General features: G+C 36.7%; 1 protein-coding gene across 2 annotated transcripts in view; it reads left to right on the top strand.

Annotated features, from left to right (window-relative positions):
• The first annotated feature begins 2,413 nt into the window (after positions 1-2,413).
• Positions 2,414-21,638, top strand: part of Il7 (interleukin 7) — a 28,767-nt gene continuing 9,542 nt past the window's right edge. For both annotated transcript variants that reach the window (XM_013028454.1, XM_013028453.1), the window contains exons 1-2: positions 2,414-2,873; positions 8,899-9,032. In XM_013028454.1, coding sequence (XP_012883908.1) covers positions 2,864-2,873; positions 8,899-9,032 — 144 coding nt within the window. In that variant the 5' untranslated portion in view covers positions 2,414-2,863. The remainder of the gene's footprint in view (positions 2,874-8,898; positions 9,033-21,638) is intronic.

Below are 21,638 nucleotides of genomic sequence, written 5' to 3'. Positions count from 1 at the left end.
CATAGTCATCCCAACCTTATCTCTGTCTACTTCTTACCTTCCCTGTCTAAATTGCAGTAAAATTTTTGGAAGTACTCGACTTTCCCCACTCCATTCTGTTTCCTAATTTCATCTATTTTCCTTATTCTTTTCCTCTTTCTTTCTATTTTCTTTCTGCTTTCACATAGATTCTTTTACACACATATCCCTCCATGCATTTTCATGTTATCATCTTCTCCCATCCTGCCACTCAGCAATACTGAATGCCAACCATGTGCTAGATACCTTCTACATGGAAGTAAGTTTGCCTGGGCATAAGGAAGAAAAGGCCAGTATGGTTGGATTATAGTGAACTTGATTGAAATGGGTACCAAGAGGGGAAAGGTGGCATTTATCCAAAAGAAGACAAACAAGGTTTCAGTAAAGCCATCAGCACAGCCATGTTCATTGCGGCACTATTCACCATATGAAATCAGTCCATATGCCCTTCAGTGGATGAATAACTCAAGAAAATGTGTTATAAGTAAACAATGGAATTTTACTCATCTATTAGAAAGAATATTATAACATTCACAAACAAAATGGAAACATTTGGAAAAAACAATACTAAGTGAAGTAAGCCAGATCCAGAAAAACAAAAGTTTCATGGCTTCCTTCATTTGTGGTAGCTGGATGGTGCCTATAAATCTATAGGTAAACACAATGGCTGGCACATGAGTGGTTACATATGGGTTAATTGAAGACTAATAGACCCTATGGAGAACTCAACAGTATAATCTTTTAGAAAGACTAGGTCAAAATCCAGCCAAATCCACACCAGGAAATGGGTACATCCAGTAGAAGTAGTGGGGCCAAGGGGAGAGGGGAAGATAAATGAAGGCAGAGAATGCAGTGAAAAACTCATTTTATATCCTGCAAAGGTTGGGTCAAAAGGGGATAAGAATGTTGAAGGGGATGAGAATGTTGAGAATGCTTTGTTATATGACGCCTCCTTTGTACAACTACCCAAAGATTTTGAAAGACAAAGAGAAAGACAGAAAGAGAGAGAGAGGGAGGGAGGAAAGGAGGAAAGGAGAAAGGAAAGGAAGGCAGGCAGGAAGGCAGAAAGGAAGGAATTTTTTTTTTTAAAGAAAGTTGACAGAACCCAGATCACACATGCTCTTGAGGACTTTTTACACAGTAGAGTGGCCAGATGCTGAGATGTATAATCAGCTATCTGGCTGCTCTGGAATTGTGGGAAAGCTGACAGATCCCTTAGGCAGTCTCCATAGCCACCTGGCAGGGATAACTGACAAAACTAGTCTCCAGATTGAAGCAAGATTTAAAAAGGAATCAATATGCAAATTGAAGGCTTGGGCCTCTTTGTCTTACTAATTTATTTTTCTCTTTTTCTCTCCCTCCTTCCTTTTGCCTCTTCACTGTTACATTATAACAGAATGAGGAGCTCTTCACCAGCTCCAAGTTCATTCCCCTTCAAGTGCCAATTCAGAGGTCATGAACTCCAGAAACCTTTCCTCAGGTCCTCACAGCAGGGCAAAGACACACCCACATGACATAACAGCCCTCCTGGCATCAAGTTCTTCATGACTGAGGTATTCCCTGGCTCTTCCAACACACAGACTCCAAGCATGGATTTTGGGAGTCAGACATTGGGGGCGTTTTTCCTAATTCTGCTAAGTGAACCTGGCATGTCATTTAAGGAAGTCTCTGTTCCCACAAATGTAAAGTGCAGACCAGAAAATGATCTGTTTCATCGGAAGTCTTGCCCGCGGCAATATATGCAAAATACTTCCTAAAATAATGGGCACAATGAAAATGCTAGATGAATGATAGCCATTGTTGTTACCTATGTAACAATGACTGGTTTGCATTATTCACCTGTCCTAAGAAGGGTTTATGCAGAGTATCAAAAGCCAAGCTAAAGTAGGAAACTCAGTCTTGGCGGCGGGCGGGGGAAAGGGAAGGATAATACCTCAGTAACACAGACAAAATGGAGAGCTTGATTTATTAGCCAAGTCACATAAAACACAATCCTAATATTATGATTAATGCCTATGTCTTCGACTGAACTTGAGGTTTGGTTCTCCAGACAGCACTTACCTAGTAGATTAGGTGGGACCACAGAGTTGTTTTTCTTTAAGATTCTACCTGAGCAGGTGCACGTACAGAAGATCCAGGGAAGAAACTGAGTAGAGAGGTTGGAGGGGCAGAGGGTGTGACCCTCTTAATCATTCCTCACTTCCTTTTTTTTTTTTAACAAGATGACTTGGCAGCGCCTGACACATCCGCGGCAGAAAGCGGCGACGCCTCCTTGGTGGCGTTTGCTTGGCATAGCCCCGCTTTTGCCCAGCACATTTGTGAACTTCCCTGGACATAGGAACAACTGATGGTTTGCACGCCCAGTCACTCAGTGTTGCCAAGGCGTCAAAGGATCATCTGAGAGAAAGAAAGAAAAAAAAAAGAACAAAGAAACATTGGCCTGAATCAGAAGACCAGCTGTTTACTTCTGTCAGTACTTTGAAATTTTGCACAGTTCCCTGGTCCTGTTCTCAGTTACAGGCGGCAGTGGCTCAGAGGATAAACCCAAAGGTTGAACCTGCAGACCAATCACAAAGTAGAAACTGAAAGTACACTGCAGGCTGATCCTACGGAAGTTATGGAAAAGACACAGCGCGGAGCCGGGCAGTGATGAGTGCCGCCCCTCCCGGGATGGATGCAAGCCGGCGCGGCGTGGGTGAAAGGAACCAGCTGCAGAGCCTGCCCTGCCCATCCCCGCTTGTGGCAATTCCTCGGAAGACCGGAGTCCTGGGAGTGATTATGGGTGGTGAGAGCTTGCTCCTGCTGCAGTTGCGGTCATCATGATTGCGCCCGCCTCCTGCAGACCATGTTCCATGGTAAGCGCTCCTCTCCCGGGCGCGCTGGTCGGCGCGCGCCTGGCACGCCCGGGAACTCCGGGAAGCGCTGTCCCCCCCACCCCCACCCCACTCCTGCGCCTAGGCACGTCCGGGAATCGCCGGGCCTTTGCACTTTGGACCTGCAGAGAGCACAGCCTCTCCCCTGGTCAGCCACTACCTGCGCCTGAGTACTGTGGCCCCTTAGCCGTTTGCGCCCGGCAGCGGGAAGCGTCCTGTAGGTGCAAGCCTGCAGGCAGCTCCCTTGGATGGAGTAATCAAGGGCTACCAACTTCAGTCCATCTGCGCGTCCCTAGCCAGGATCTCCCTCCACCCCCAGGGCGCCCAAGTCAGCCTCCCGGGCTCCTGGTCTGGCCAGGTTACTCACAGACAGCCAGGGTTCAGCGAGCAGCGGAGTCCTTGCAGCTCCGAACTTCCGAGAGAACTGAAAGCAAAGCTCCCCTGGGGACGCTCTTTTAAATCCCTCGGGGACAAGTCTCTGGAAAACCCCGTCTTTTCCCCTCTGCGAGGCTGGGAGTTTCCGACGGGGACTGTACCTTGCGCCTTTTGCTGGGAACCCGAGTCCAAGGGGTTTTCATTAAGAAAAGCCAGATTTTTTTAAAAATTATTCTTAACGAACATATTGGCTACTTGATGAAGGATTAAATAGGCCTGGGTCTAAATTCTGCAGACCCCGATGAGATCTTATATATTATGTCTTTGCTCAGAGTAACGGTTTAAAATGGACAGGCGCTAACTTGACATAAGCTGGATTTCATTGGTAACTATGTGGTCAATATAAAAAGTTAAAAATAATAATAATGCAAGAAGAAAATAGAGGAAAAAGAGATCTAAGAGGATCTGCTGCGGAAAATGGGGGGGGGGCGGGTTACGCTAGAACTTCCTCAAGAAACAGGGCAGTGGAAGAGGGCAACGTGTGCCTTCCTGGCTATTCAGATCCTGGCTATTCCCTCTCATAGGTAGCAAAGATCCCCAAACTGACAAAATGAAGGCGGAGTGCATGTGGCAGTACCCGATTACGGAAGCTTTGTAAGGAATATCCTCCAGGAGTTTAATGCAGAAATTCAGATTCCAGGCTATTCGGTTTTCCTTGTAACACGATTTTCCTGAAATTATTGCTTTTTGGTGCACTGCTGGTGAAAGCAAGGCCATGTACTTTTCATAAGGAGCTTTTATTTCCTGAAGTATATCTATATTAGTCAGGCATCATGAATTATCAATATACACAATATATTAAAACTCTAAACTGCTAATAATTATTGCTATATTTAGTATCTTTCATTTTTAGCCCAACAGATTTCTCCAAAAGCTTAAGTTCTGTCAAGGATGGCCATAGAATGTTTGTGCACTTTATCTTGGTGGGGGGAGCACATTGAAGTAGATGAAGACTCTCTGCGAGGTCCCCAACTGGGCTGTCTGGTGAGGCTAATTTCACTCTATATGAGGACCAAACAATATAATAGCAATAAAGAAAGAAAACTGAGAATGATTAGGAACATCGAATTAAAAAATGGCACCACATCTGTGTGTGGATATCTTAAAACCAGCAAGGATTTTCCATAAAATCAATTTATATCATATTCACATTTATTTTTAAGAGATTTTTTCCTCTCACCTGGAAATACAGGGTATGTAAATAAGGCCAGATACTATTTAGTGTCTTTTTTTTCTAAAAATAAGAGCCTATGATAACTTCATAACTCGGCCAGGAAGTATCTTCATGAGGTTGGTATAGAGGAAAATGGGTTTTTATATTTCCTTTGACACACACAAACACACATAGTTATTTCTATAGGAAGCAGTATATCTCAGTAACTAAAAGCCAAGATTCTAGACTCCTTATTCTGAGCAAACTATATATGAATTCTGGCTCTTCTTTACATACATAGTAACTTGGGGGAAAAGGTTCTTTGGGCCTCACGTTTTCCACCTGTAAGTTAGGGATAACTTGTAGCTAAGTGTAACATTGAGTAGCTATGGAATTAAATTCCCAGTAAAACTAGGTTTTATGTGATGGACATTCAGTAGAATGTCTTTTATCAGAAAAACTGATAAAAGACTAGATTTAGTGGATTTTAAAGACTAATTTATTTATGTTCACTTTGACCCCATAACTTAAGCAGCAGAGGAATGAATGTGTTATTTGGCTTAAATTAAAAACCAACAAGAATTTTTAAACAACAGCCACTCTAACCAAATTCCCCATTGAAAACAAATTCTCCAGTTTCAATCCCTTCAGGAGACTTAAAGACAATTCCACAAGCACATACTTGCCCTCAATTGTTGCTTATGGTTTTGTCTTTTCTATGACCTAATGGAAAGTCAGGGGGAGGAGAGAATTAGGAGTCTATGCAGTATGAAATAACACACACAGTAAAATTCAGTCCTTATCCCATTATGACCATTTCTATAGTACCTTCAATCCAGATAGTCTTAATATGTTTCTCTATATGTAGTATGGAAAAAAGCAATTACAGAGGAAAGTTCACCTCGTAAAGACAAGGTAGGGCCCTTTACATTATAGATTTGCTTATAGAATTGTCCCAGAGGCAGTTTAAAACCTAAATAGATTTTGTGGATAAGCAGTAAAATTCATAGAATTGAAGAATTTGAGAACTAAAGATTGCATTTAGAAATCAAGTAAATGAAGCTTGAAATTCTGCTGTTCAGTTACACAATTATGAATCATACCAAACACAACTTCCAAGTCTCCATCCTGCAAACCTGATTGCTTTGCATTGCCATAGCCTACATGAAGCTCACTTAGTAAACAACACTGGCAACAGAAGAATGCTGAAGAAGCAAAGTATGTTTGAGATTGAAATATTATGTACTACATAAAAAGACCATGAATTCTCCACTAACTCATCACAGGTTAAAATGAGAAATACTATCCAACATTACATTGAAATAAACTTGGGAAGCACTTATACATATTTTTTACTTATACATATTTTTAAATGATACTGGCATTTGAACTCAAGGCCTCATGCTTGCTAGAGAGGTACTCTCCCATTGAGCCATACCTCCAGGTCATAGGGAGCACGTATTTCTCAAAACTTGAATAGAGAAGACTCCAAAGGAATTGTTATTAAAACAAAACAAAAAAAAGAGATGATCTCTAAAATAACATAAATGGTAAAAACTATCTTACTTTCATCCCATTATTTAATTATATGTTCTATTCTCTACATTTCATCAAAGAATGTGTCCTGTAATATTTTTGGTTTTTTTCCTCCCAAAGTATAGCTTTAAGACACCACAAAGTGATGATTCTATAAAATCTATGTAGCTCGGAGGCAATTTGTCAATTAATCATCATTTAAGGATACAGATCTCCGGGGAAAGAATGGTAGTAGAAAAGAGTTAAAGCTGAATACTATTTGAGAATGGTTCATTCAAAAGATCAATATGATTATATGTTATAAACATATATACATGTGTGTGCATGCATGTGACAAGTGTTTGTCTCACATATGGAGATGAGAAGTGAGAATGTTTTCCCTATAACTTCTACCTAGCCTACTTTTTATAAAAGTTTATAAAGTTTATAAAAGTTTATAAAAATCTTGGTCATTTTTATGTTTAACAAAAACATGGGTCACCAAAGATCATAGTTGACTGTGTAGTGGTACTGATTTTCATATGATAGATCCTAATACAATTGATGACATCCTCATGTCCTTTATAATATCCTTAATATGCTTAAAGATATGGTCATAATAGTTGTTACTTGGGTTTGAAGAAGTGATGTTTGTACGTTTTGGGAAATCAAGATGTAAACTCAGAGCCTCGCAGTTACTCAGTTGATGCTCTACGTTTGAGCAATGCCTCGAGTCTCATATTGTTCCTGTTAATTAGAGATGGATTATAGCCTGTTCTGTGCAGTCTGGCCTTGAATGACAATCCTCACACCTCAGCCACCTGAGTAGATAGGACAGGAATAAGCCACAGGTGCTAAGCCTGTTCATACTTTCAATTAGAAAAGACTTGCATGTGAAATGTCTTCCCACTGAAAAGTGGGAGTATAAATAAAATTTATTTGGAAAGAGCACAGACCGTATATCGTCAACAGAACTCAGTTCACAGAAAGACACATTACTGGCTATTCATCTAGTATATATTGACTGCCCCAAATGATACAATATGCAATTTCATGTTTTTTGTGTGTGTGTTCCCATGCTAGGGCTTGAACTTGGGACCTTGGCACTGTCACTTAGCATTTTTACTCAAGTCTGGTGCTGTACCACTTGGGACACAGCTCCATTTCCAGCTTATTGAAAATAAGAATTTCATATACTTTCCTTTCCAGGCTGGTTCTCAGCTTCTTGAGTCACTAAGATTATAGGCATGAGCTACCAGTGCCCTGCAGTTTCATTCTTAATTTAACAACTGCCCCCATTTAGGAAGGGTTACCAAAAACAGACAAAAATCATTTATTTTTTTCTAACATGACAACAGGCTGAACAGAGGTGGAGTTAAACAGAATGTGGATTTGGGGACACATATAGAAAAGTGAAAAGATGAGAGCAATCCCAAGTACAACGTTGACTTTGCAAGAATTTGGGGAAGTAAATCCTTTATGGTGCATCATTGGAAAGACCATAATTCTATGGAGTAGACCTCCCACAGAACTGCCTCCAGGAAGGAACCAGATATTCCTTCAAGTGGACTATGGTTTTGTATAACATCATAAAATTTCAACAATGTGTAACTTTGAAAGCTGTGCAGTACCTCCTTACCTATTGAAATTTTTTTTCTTAAAGGGATGTTCAATATAAAATCAAATAAACGAACCCGCCAGTATCCCCTCATGTGTCTTTCTGGAGCATTCAATACACCTGTTCCTCATGTTCCTTAAGAGTAATTTCTATATAAAAAATGGGCAACAATGCTCAATAGGAAATGTACTCATTACCTTGCTCATGTAACTATAACCCCTCGGCACAGTATTTTTACAATAAAAAGTACAAAAAAAAGCGGATGAAACCTAAACACCAAGTTCTATTCTACTTTGTTACATAATTTCAAGGTTTTTTTTTTGTTGTTTTTTTGGGGGGGTCTGGTAGTGGGGCCTGAACTCTGGGCCTGGGTGCTGTCCCCCAGCTCTTCAGCTCAAGGCTAGCGCCTGAGTTCTTTAGCTCAAGGTGAGTGCTTTACTACTTAGACACAGCGCCACTTCCAGCTTTTTTCTTTTTGCTCATGTGGTGCTGAGGAATCGAACCCAGGGCCTCATGCATCCAAGGCAAGCACTCTACCACTGAGCCACCTTCCCAGCCCCCATAATTTCAAGTTTTTAAGGTTCTTCCTACACTATCCAAGAACAAAGCTGAACTTAAAAAATTATTAGAATAGGAGCTGAGAAGATGGCTCAGTAGTAGAGTGCTTGCCTTGTATGCATGAGACCCTGAGTTTGATTTCTCAGCACCACATATGCAGAAAAAGCTGGAAGTGGTGCTGTGTCTAAGTAGTAAAGCACTCACCTTGAGCTAAAGAACTCAGGGACAGTGCCCAGGCCCAGAATTCAGGCCCCATGACTGACACACACACACACACACACAAATATTAGAGTAAAATTTTTGGTCACTGTATCCAGTGGCCTCCACTTATAATCCCAGTTACTTAGGAATTACAGACAGAAAGAGCATGGTTTTGAGGCCAACCTGGGCAAAATGTTAGCAAGACCTCCACAGCAACAAACAAAAGGGACACAATGACACTCTTCTGTAATCTTAGTTACTCAGGAAGCATAGATAGGTAGGTGGATCATGGTCCCAGGCCAGCTGGGCAAAAAGTTAGCATCAACCCAAGGAATAAACAACTCGTAAAGGGGTGGAGATAAATCTGAAGTGGCAAAACACTCACTGAGAAAGCACAGGTCCTGAGCTCAACCATCAAATCCACAAGAAAAAAACACAGAGAAACAAATGATAAGCTTCTTGTAAAACTGCAATCAAATGTAACCACATAGAAAATTTAAGTCATTCTTATTGACTGTTGAATTTAGTTTCTTTTAGGTATATCTTTGGACTTCCTCCCTTGATCCTTGTTCTGTTGCCAGTAACTTCTTCTGATTGTCACATTAAAGACATAGACGGTAAAGCATTTGAGAACGTTATAATCATCAGCCTCGATAAATTGGTAGGTGTTTATTTTCTTTACATTTTTGGTTATGTGGAAATTGGAAATATACATTGGTTATGTTGGTTTTATTTGTGTGTGTGTCTGTGTGTGTGTCTGTGTGTGTGTGTTGGTCCTGGAGTCCTGGGGTTTGAACTCAGGCCTAGGCACTGTCTCTGAGCTTTTTTGCTCAAGCTAACATTCTACTTGAGCCACAGCTGTATTTCGGGCTTTTTGGTGGTTAATGGAGATAAAAATCTCATAGACTTTCCTGTCCAGATGGGCTTTGAACTACTATCCTTATATCTCAGCCTCCTGAGTAGCTAAGCTTACAGACATGAGCCACTGGTGCTCAGCAGGGTAAGTAGTTTTATAATCCATCATCCATCATCTGCATTTCTTCACAAGGATGAGAAATAGCTACAGAATACAATGTAATAAACTACCAACTGTGATTTATACTTGGCCTCATTTTGTCTTTCAAAAATGAACATTTCCTAAACCCTTAGACTCCCAATATCTACTTTAGACCCATTTCCCTTTACTACCACATTTTTACAGCACTACATGCATTTTCTTTTCATCCGCATACTGTGTTAGTCCTGCATATATATCCTTTAGGAGATGTACAATAACAAGAGTATTCTATCTAAATATTACGGTGCAAAGAAAGGTAGTTTTATCTTAATATGTGTCTGTATCTTTATAAGCATGTGCATATTTTTATTCTATACAGTATATAATTTTGTACACTAATTTACTGCAGCAAAAGTTTTTTAATAACTAGGTTTTATATTTAGAGCAAATTTACAGAAAAAATGAGCAAAGAGTAGAGAATTTCCATGTATCCCTCTTCTCTCTGCAAGATTTTCCCTATTAGCACTTTGCATTATCAGAGTGCATTTTTTGAAACGGATGGGCCAGTATTGATTCAATATTGTTAAACAAAGTTCATAGTTCACCTTACATTTCACACTGTTGTCCATTGTCATTGGTTTTGATGAGTCTAGAGTCTAAAGAGAGCCCAAGGTAAAATAAATTCATTCTTTAATTCTAATGGAAATAGAAGAATAGGTTTATACAAATTTGTAAGGTGCCTCGCTGTATATAGCTTTCCAAATATGGATGAGATACCTAGAATTAGAATGACTAAATTAGATTAATTATTTTAATGAAGTTCTGGATACAAATTACCAAATTACTCTTTTCTGAAGATGGATCTATTTGCAATTTTCACAGTAGTATATGAGATCATCTTCCTGTAAGTTTTGTAAAATTTTTACTTTGTTATTTTTAAAGTCATCTGCCAAGGCAACAGAAAAAAATATTCTATTTTTTGGTTTACATTTCTCTACATTTCTAGTGACATTGAATGTTTTAATTTTTGTTCTTCCATTATGTGTTGTTCATGAAGCTTCAGGGCATGGATGCTGTCCCTGAACTCTTTTGCTCAAGGCTAGCACTCTAATATTTTGAGTCACAGTTCCACTTCCAGTTTTTTAGTAGTTAATTGGAGATAAGGATCTCATGGGGATTTTGTTTGGACTGGCTTCAAACTGCAATCCTCAGATTTTAGCCTCCTAAGTAGTTAGGATTACAGGCATGAGCCACTGATGCCCAGCTGACTTAATTCTTTTAAAGAGCACAGCTCCGTGGCTTTTAGTATATTCCAAAGTAGCATAATCATTCATTATCACTTTCCAATTCCAAAATATTTTCATCACCCCTAAAGAAATTCTGTGCCCATTGGCATTAATTTTCCATTTCTCTTTACTTGTGATTGGCGAATTCATCTGCTGTGTGGACTTGCCTATTCTAAACATTTTAGTAAATGAAATCATACAATATGTAAACTTTTACACTGGCATTTTTGACATTTTATTCCTAAGGTTTGTCCATGTTATCATATGAATCAGTAGTTTATTTTCTTTATATTTTAATAAACAACTTATTTATTCATCAGTTGTTGGACATTTGAAGTTTGCACTTTGAGCTATTAAGAATTACATGGTTATGAACATTGGTATGGAAGTTTTCATGGAACATTGTTGAGTATATGCTTAGGAGAGAAATTGATGAATCATTTGAAAATTAGACTTATTGGTTTACAAATGAGTTTAAAAATGGTTTACAAATCTTCTAGATTTCTGTGAAAACTATGTAGATAATTTGTAGAACAGGACTGCTTTGGTGATTTCAGTTCCCTGGCAATTCACGGTGAACATTAAAATCAACTTAGCCACCATGATGTCAGCTGGGATGCTGAGTAGTTTTGTGCTGCATCTGTAGAAGAACTATAAGACTATAGTTTTCTTAAAATATTTAAAATTCTTCTGATCCATGAACACAGCATGGCTTCATGCTCATCCAGATTTCCTTTCATTTCTTTCAAGAATGTTTTGTCATCTTCAGACTATAAATTATATGACTCTCATTAAATTTATTTCTAAATATTTTACATGTGTGACACTATTACAAATGAAATTGACTACTTAATTTCATTCTTTAGGATAGCTAATGATTAATAACTGTAGTCCTTGAATAAATTCTATAACCATTTAGTTAAAACATCAACTGAAAATATCTACCCAGCTGTACCAAGCATACACAGCATGCACAATAGTAACTTTTGTGCTTCATTATTCTCTACCTTAGAACATTGTATTAGTCCCTCAATATTGAAAGCATGAACTGTCCTTGACACTTTTACTTCTTAACTTATACATCATCTAATTGTATAGCCTAGTATATTTCTTTAACACCTGGGTAAATCATTCATTCTTACTTCTATTACCAAGTCTTAGGGCAAATAGTCCTTAGATCTCCCTGGGATGATTTTTCAGAACTTTCAGTAGGCCCCTGACTCATTTTCTACTGAGTTCAGTTGTCCTCCAAAATGACACAGTTATTCTTCCCAAATTCAAATTGAATACTTTCTCCTCTTTAAAACTAAAAACAATTCTTCTTAATACTTTAATTTCTTCCTTACTTGATTTACCTATGGATTTTGGCCTTACACATGGATCGTTTGCTAACAGAAATGGCTGAAAAAGGATCAAATTCTAGTCAAGTATTATTTTAAAACTATGTCTAAATATACTATGTTTAAATCACTTTAGTTACCTTAAACTGCTTAAATTGACTACACTAAAAATTTTTATTATATCAAGCTAGACTACAGTGTAAAACACATTTCTTATCTATATAATAAAATACCATGATGGAATTATCTGCACATAAGCGAAATAAGTTGATTTTTAGGGGCTGAGACCTTTTGTTTTATGAATAAGTTTTAAGGTTTGAAAAATGAGAGGAGAATACACCAATCAAAAGATGTCAAAACTGAGTGATTTAAGAAAAAAGGAGCAACTGTGTTATGTGCAAGAAGGGATAGTTGGACAACAACAAGGAAGGAAGGGAAAGGTAACAATGTTTGACAAGTAATGTGCTCATTGCCTTCCTCACGTAACTGTAACCCCTCTGTACAGCATCTTAACAATAAAATAAAACAAAATAAGAAGCTCACTTTAAATATAAATCTACACACAAATAAATCAAAGTTGAATCAGGAGTATTTATTTCAGACAAAGCAGACTTCAGGGTAAAGATGATTATCACTGATAGAGAGGTATTGCATAATAAGATGATTAATTACCCTAGAGGTATTAGAATCCTCAGTGTACATGCACATTACACAAGAGCATCAAAATCAGAAAGGCAAACTCTGATAAATTACATAGAGAAATAATACCCTATTAAAGTTTTAAAATGTCAGTTTTCTTCTATCAATAATTAAATCTGAATTCATCAACCAGAAAATTAGTGAGGATATAATTAAAGTGAAAAGTGTTGTGAATCAATCTGATTTGATTTTATTTTCAATATAATTTACCCAACAAAACAATACAAGTTTTTCAAGATCACAGGAAATATTCACCAGCTCTGAACACATTCTGAGCCATAAAAACATCTTAAAATCTTGAAAAACTAAAGTCTTATATAATCTCAGGCTGGGATTATGGTTTAGTGGTAGAGTACTTGCCTAGCATGCATGAAGCCCTGGGTTCGATTCCTCAGTATCACATACACAGAAAAGCCAGAAGTGGCACTGTGGCACAAATGGTAGAGTGCTAGCCTTGAGCAAAAGAAACTCAGGTACAGTGCCCAGGCTCTGAGTTTAAGCCCCAGGACAAAAAAAAACACAAAACAAAACAAAACACATACATATATGTATATATGTTCTCAAATGAAAGCAATTATACAAGAAATAAATAAAACAAGACTGAGTGAAAACCTCAGAATGCCTGGAAAGCAAACAACATGAAACCTTAGATAATATATTAATCAAACACAAATTCCCAAAAACCTAACAGTATTTTGAACTGAATGAAATAAACATTATACTCAAGAATTAGCAGATTCAGTGAGAATGGTAATACATATATTAGGAAAGACATAAATCTAGGCTTCTGCCTTAGGAAAGTAAAAAGGTTAAAAATAAAGACTAAAATAATCTGAAGAAAAGAATTACAATTACAGATAAAATTGAAAACAATTATTCATTGCATATTTATATATTAATATGCAATTAATATATACTATATTATATAATAATATAGTATATAATAATGTATAATATATAATACGCAATTAATATATATAACATGTCTGTTCTTTCTCACTTGAACTGTAGATTCACTTCAATTCCAATCAATTCCAGACACTTATTCTCTGATATTTATAACTGGACTCAAAGTTAATGTAGAATATCAAAATAACCAATATAATACTGATGAACAAAAAACTGCTACTATATGATAATTTTTTATCAAGTAATGGTAATCAATCAGCAAAATGCTGATGAAAGAATAGCCAGATCAACAGAACTAAATCGTCCCCCAAAAGACACAAATCAATATGCTTAACCGACCTTTGACAATGGATCAAAGATGATACAGTGAAGAAAGTAAAGCTTTCCAAAAATGATGCTGAACCGATTGATTCCAAAGAAACAGAACAAAACAAAGGAGACCTTATACTTTCACATAAGTTGACCTAAAATGGATTAGACAAATGCAAAACACAAAACTATAAAGTCACTATGATGACTTTATAATATAAGCCAAACAGTACACAATCCACTAAAAAAAAACCCTGATAATTCAGTCTTCTTATTTATTGAAGACTAGGACACTGTTAATAGAATGAAAAGACAAGCTAAAGACTAGGATGAAATGTCTGTAAAAAGTGTCTGATAGAGGACTTACATTAAAAATACTTGAAAACTGTAAAGCTCAACAGCTACAAAAGAAACACTCTAATGAAAACAGACAAGAGATCTGAAAAATGCTCTGCCAACAAGTAATTTACTTAGCAAATAAGAGTATATACTTGCTCAATATTATCTCACTAAAACTGGAAATTAAAACATGAGCTAACACTGCACTCTTGTTAGAATGCCTAAACTCTGTAACAATATTAAATGATGGTAAATTGTTTTCTAAACTGGTGGTACCAGTTTACAAATGCACCAGCAATTCATGAGAATTCCTTTTCTTTTCCATATTTTCCACCATTTACAAATTGTATAGTTTCCAGAAAAACTTAAATTGAAAGTCTGATCATGTCATTTTGTTCTTTATTCATTTACCAAATATTATTGAAAGTTCTCAGCCCCTCCAGCTACCACAGTGAACATAAGGGCTGAGGGAGTAGCTGCCTTTACAAAATCTGCAGTGACATAATGGTACCTAGGAAGCACTCCAATGTGTGTGTGTGTGTGTGTGTGTGTGCGCGCGCGCACGCACGTGCACGTGAGCGCATGGGTCCTCAGGCTTAAATTCAGGTCCTGGGCACTGTCCCTGAGATTTTTCTTTTTTATTGCAAAAGTGATGTACAGAGGGGTTACAGTTACATGAGTCAGATAAAGAGCACATTTCCTTTTGAACAGTGTCACCTCCTCCCTTATTCTCTCCCAGTTTTTCCCCTCCCAACATTTCCCTCAAAAGTTGTGGGGAGGGAACATAGTGTCTAGTTGGCTTCACTGCTGAACTAGTTCACCCTACTACTTGAGCCACAGTTGTACTGTCAGCCTTTTGGGGAGAAGTTAATTAGAGACAAGAGTCTCACAGTCTTTCCTGCCTGGACTGGCTTTGAACTACTAGCCTCAGATCTCAGCCTCCTGAATGAGCCACTAGCACCTGTTCAACTTCCTTTTTATTTTAGGTACATCATTAATAGTCCAGGATACTTTTGAGGATTTGTTCATATATTGTATTTATATAGTCCAACTTTGCCAAGTCAATATCTATCTAGTTTACTATCATCATCATCATCATCATCATCATCATCATCATCACCATCATTTATAGAACTGGGGATTAGAATTCCAGGCTTAAGCTTACTAGGTTTGCTTGGTAGTCTAGCACTTTAACACTTAAGGCACAGTTCCAGGCCTTTGTGCTGATTATTTTAGAGATATGAGTTTCAAGGACTCTTTTACCTGTTCTGGACTTCAAACCTCAACCCTCCAGATCTCAGACTCCTCAGACTCCTCAGTGCCTAGGATTGTAGACATAAGCCAACAGTGCCCAGAACTAATTCTCACATAAATTTATTTTCAGTATCCAACAAGTCTTTCTGCAGTGAAAAAATTATAGTTGAAAAATTAAAAGAATGGATGTTCAGTGCATGCATCACAAAACATTAGTATGGGAGGTAGTACAATAATTAATTAGCTAATCATTGCATATGTGTTTAAAATGTATTATAAATACATATAGTATTATTTATAAAATTTAAAATTAAGTGCTTAGAGGAGACTCTGAGAGGTGAGGAAGGCATCATGAGACATAGAGACAAATATTAAGACAATATGATTTATTTAAGGTGAAAACAAGAAAGCTAGCATACAGATACACAGTAGCAAAGGTAAATAAGAATGAAAGAAACAACATATACAAGAATCCATTCTGAAAGAAATTTCTAAAAAGAGATAATAATTCCCATTCATATGTTGAGCATAGTTTTTGAAATGCTCATTTGACTTCAACAAAAGATGAAATGATAAAGGAATAGAATGAGGTTAAAATTGTTTTGTAAAACCCAATAAACATGCTGAAATAAAAAAATACTCTTTCCTTATTTTACTTATGACAAATACATTAATAATATATGAAGAATATATAGCAAAATAAAAGTTTTACGCTACTCATAATAAAAAGGAACAAATATAAAACAGTTGTCAAAAGAATTAATAGAGACAATAACGAATCAGTTTGTAAATGACGCATCAAATGGCAAATTAAAATGTGCTATGATAAAGAAAACATTTCCACTAAAAGAAGGGAAGAGGGGGCTGGGAAGGTGGCTAAGTGGTAGAGCGCTTTCTTTGCATGCCAGAGGCCCTGGGTTCGATTCCTCAGCACCACATAAGCAAAAAGAAAAAAGCCGGAAGTGGCGCCATGGCTCAAGTGGTAGAGAGCTAGCCTTGAGCTGAAGAGCTGAGGGACAGCGCCCAGGCCCAGAGTTCAGGCCCCACTACCGGATCCAAAAAAAAAAAAAAGAAGGGAAGAGAATAATAGGAAAAATGGAATGTGGCTTACAAAGACTGATATAGAATGATTATTAACACATCCTAGAATATTCACTAATTACAAGATAAAGGAAGAATATTTCTGATAGAATGGACAAAAAATTTTAGGGCAAATTATGCTTCAGATTTTCCACATCCTAAAGGAAAAGATGATGGAATGTCATCACATTGTGAAGGATATAAAATGTGACTCACAATTTATACCAAACAAATTCATTAAGTATAAGGACTACAGGAAAAAATTTGCATGTTAGAATGGAGTGACAGAACATTGCTCATTTTTTGTGGAATAAGGAGAGAGAGGGAGAAGAAGGAACAGAAGAGGAAAGGGAAGGGAAGGGAAAGAAAGGATAAATGGAAGGGAAGGGAAGGGAAGGGAAGGGAAGGGAAGGGAAGGGAAGGGAAGGGAAGGGAAGGGAAAGAAGGGAAGGGAAGAAGACATGAAAGATTAGACAAATCCAAGCAAGCAAGAGAAAAAAAGCAGAAATGAAGTAAAAGGGTCAACCGATAAGCTCATTTTTTAAAAAAATAGAACTAGAGTGATATGTCTTCTCCTTGCCCCTTATTCTATTCTTTTCTTTCCCTCATGGCTTCTACTACTATCTAAAATTATTCTATTCATGATAGCAAATACTATGTCTTATCACTGTTTCCCCAACATCTACAATATATCGAAGACAGATGAATCTTTTTCAAAAGTTTTAACTTAAAAAAAATTGGTCAGTCATATGGCTTGAACTTGGGGCCTGGGTGTTGTCCTTGAGCTCTTTTTGCTGTACCATTTTGAGCCACAGCTGGTATTAATTGGAGATAAGAGTCTCACAGATTTTCCTGCCTGAGCTGGCTTTGAACCATGATCCTCAGATGTCAGCCTGCTGAGTATTTAGGATTTACAGGTATGAGCCACCAGCATCTGGTTCAAACGTATTTTTGACTGAATTAATTAATATACTTTACAAGACTTACATTAAAATACTTATTTTTTAAAACTATAGTGTAAGATCTTGGTATTCTTGAATGACCTGTTTGGTTATTTCTGAGCCTAAATCAATGTAACTGAGACTAGGGGTTAATGAGCAGGAGAACCGAGATCAAGATGGCATCATGGTGGATTCTAGTGAAGTCCATCTTCCTAATTGCTTACTTGGCATGTTAAGATGTGAAAAAAGGACTCTCAGGTGAGATTTTTTTAATGGAAAGTATCAACTTTGTTGATAAGTAACCTACTCCCCAAAATTTATTTATCATTTATCAAAGGCCCTACCTATTTCCTGACACCATAAACTTGTGGTTAACACTTCAATGTAGAAGTTGACACAAACACACAGATCATATCAGTGGCACTGTAAAATTATCATGTGAGCTGTAGTTTCTTGAATGTTGTTATAACAATGACTTTTCACAAATTTTGGATTATTTGCAACTGATAAAAACCCTTGAAGCCTATCTTGTCTTGCTTGCTATTCCTGGATGAGGACATGTTTAGAATTATATTTTCTGACCAATAAACTACATTTTCATTCTGTATGACACTTCAGGACAGATGTAAGGCAGTTTAAACGGAAAACATGTAAGCACTAGGTGATTTCAAATTCACATTTGGCACACCAGTTAACTGATGATTACATTAAAATAGTTTGCAGCCATTGGCACTTAAGAGGGCTGAGTGATTAAAATCTCTTGAGATGGTCTCGGTACAGGAGTTGAGTTTTGAAATCAGTTTTTTCAGGTCTCTATATAAAATCACAATTGCTATTATATAATGGCATTTAATTAAACATTTATTAAAGTGTATTAATTGAAATCTGCCAATTGAAAGATAAATATATTCTACTTTATGAAAGAGGAAAAGAATAAGTTTAAGAGGACACTGAAACAGCAATAGATTTTAAGGAGGCAAAATGAAGGCGTTCTACTTCATCAAAAGGGTTACCTGAGTCAAAGCCTTGAATCTTGTGCTTCCAATATAATTATGCATGCATTTATGAAATACTTGTAAGTGGTTGTAAGTAAACTGTTAAATAATGTACAAAAATATAAAGAAAACTACCTTATCAAATTGAGTTCTAATTTTGTGAAATTCACAAATTTGAAAGGTATATACATGAATAAAGAATTGCAATACAGTAAGATAATTAAAAAATTATAATATTTTGGACAAATCCCCAGGAGTGAAATTTCTGGGTTATTTCAGCATTATTCACTTTACCCAGGGTAAAGAATCAGCCCAAATGCCCCTCAACAGACAAATGAGTCAAAAAAGTATACATACATAATGGAATTTTACTCATCCATTAGAAAGAATGATATTATACCATTTGTAAAGAAATGGAAAGACCTTGCCAGTGCCAGTGGCTCATGCCTGTAATCCTACCTTCTCAGGAGGCTGAGATTTGAGGATTGTGGTTCAAAGCCAGCCTGAGCAGGAAAGCCCATGAGACTCTTTATCTCCAATTACCCACCAGAAAACCGGAAGTGGCACTGTGGCTCAATGGTAGAAGGTTTACCTTGAACTGAAGAGCTCAGGGACAGCTTCCAGGCCCAGAGTCCAAGCCCCACAATGGACAAATAAACAAAAGCAACAAACAAACAAATGAAATGGAAAGTTGTAAAGTTCGTTTTCCCACATAATGTCTTGCACATTTCATTGTTGTAATGGGTCCACCGGTATCCCTATTTATACAATTTGTTTTTTCCCTTCCCCTCCACAAATTATACCAGCATCAAATACAGTGAAAACGGGCTATACCGTGGGGGAGGGACATACAAAGCAACAAAGAAATCATCTTACAAATATGTGATGGGAAAGGGAAACAAAGGAGGAGGCAACAATGCTGGATAAGAAATGGTCTCATTACCTTGCCCATGTAATTGTAACCCCTTTGTACGGTATTTTCACAATAAAAATTAGGAAAAAAATAAAAGAAATGGAAAGTCCTGGAAACAATTATGTTAAGTGCAGTAAGTCAGGCCCAGAGAGAAAAGGATGCATGTTTTCCCCTATATGTGGAAACTAGATTTAGCGTATAAACTTATAAGTGATATATTGAGTAATATGCAGATGTATACAAATATTTCAACTGAAATAAGGTATATTCAAGGGAGAACATGTCCTTATAAGGACAAAAATCAAAGCTTAGCACTATAAACCACTAGGAAATGGGTACTCAAAAGGGTTTAGGTGGGATCATGGAGAAAGGAGCAGACAAATTAAAGGGAGTAGAGAGGGAGAATGCAGTAAAAACTGCAATGTATATCCTACAAAGTTAAGAAGAGTTAGGTAAAGGGTTGGTCAGGGAGGGATTTGTGAGAATGTTGAAAGGTTGACTAATCAAGATGCATTGTACTCATAAGTACAATAATATTTCTATATTATTTCTATATCATGTATACAATAATATTTCTATAAACCAAGAGTCGGACCTACATACTTTTGTGATCTCTGATCTTGTAGGTGGATATGACACCAAGTTTTCAATAATTGTTTAGTGTGTCTAATTTGAACAATGCTATCCATGGAAATCTGTCAATTGTTGAATCATATAATTCCTGAAATAATATTTCTTAACCCCATGCTGCATAACTATACCTTAACTAACACAAAAAAACCACATTGTGTATTACATGCATTAATAAAGATGGGAAGAAATCCCATCAATAGAAAACAATTTACTCCCAGAAAAAGGAACCTAAAGTATATACAACTTTGTCCAAGACTGGGTGAATGGCCAATATTATTATATAGGTAGCAAAGGAACACACTTTGTATTACTCCTAACTTTAAAGGGAATGTTTTAATTTTTTCCCATTTAAGTATAGGTTTGTCATATATATTGTTTATTTTCTTCAGGTATGTATGTTCCCTCTTTCTAGTTACTTGGCAAAGAATTTTTCTAACATTTCTTGAGGATATTGTGAGTTTTGTCCTGTATTCTGTGTCTTAATTTTGTGTTTCACTATGTTTTTCATCTTGGGTAATTTGAACCATCTTTGTATCACTAAAATGAAACTAACATCATGATTTTTTTAAATGTGATGTGCTCAGTTTGCAAGCATTTTATTATGACTTTTTAGGTTTATCATCATTAAGGGGATTGGTCAACAATGTCTTGTTTTTATTGTGTCCTTATCAAGTTTTGGTATCTGGCTAATACTGGCTTTTGTAGAATGAGCTCGGCAGCAACGCTTCCCCTATCTTATAGAACAGTTTAAGGATTATTTTGGTATTATTCTTCAAAAGCTTTGTAATAATGATTAGTTAATCTGTTTAGTCCTAGGCTTTTAATTGTTGGAAGACTATTACTTCTTCAGTGTACTTCTTCAGTGTCATGCCTTGTTGTAAATATGTTTAAACTTTTATACCCTCTAATATTAATGGGTAATGTGTGTCTAGAAATTTATTCTTTTCTTCTAGACTTTCTGATTTATTGAAGTATTTTTTTCAAAATATGCTTTAATTTTTCTCCAAATTTTAATGTCATTTATTGTTATCCCCCACTTCCATCTCAGTTTTATTAGTTGGGGTCTTATCTATCATTCTTTGGTTACCAAATATTTTACCAAATATTTTATTGATTCTTTGAATCATTTCATTAGTCTCCATTTCATTAATTTTTCATGTCTTTATTATTTCCTTCTATTTTATGTTTGGGCTTTTCTTGTTTTTCTAAGAGCTTGAGATCCAGCATTAGATTATTAATTTAAGAATGTTCTAAATTTTTAATGTAGGAATGTGTATCTGCAAACTTCCTTCTTAAAACTGTTTTTGCTAGATCTTGTAGGCTAGGCTGTATTTTCATTTGATTTTATGAAATTTTAATTTTTTTCTCTGATTTCTCCAATGACCAACTGATCATTCAAAAGTTAGTTGTCCAATGGGATTGCATAAAGTTGCAGAGCTTCTGCAGGGCAAATGACATAGCTAGCAAGATCACTAGAAAGCCCACAGATTGGGAGAAGATCTTTACTAGCCATACAACGGACAAGGGTCTCATATCTAAAATATACTTGGAACTCAAAAAATTAAACCCCCC

Source organism: Dipodomys ordii, unplaced genomic scaffold (genome assembly GCF_000151885.1).
Source record: "Dipodomys ordii isolate 6190 unplaced genomic scaffold, Dord_2.0 Scaffold109, whole genome shotgun sequence".
Taxonomy (NCBI): Eukaryota; Metazoa; Chordata; class Mammalia; order Rodentia; family Heteromyidae; genus Dipodomys; species Dipodomys ordii.
Note: the sequence above shows the minus strand (reverse complement) of the source record. Positions and strands in the feature narration are given on the sequence as shown.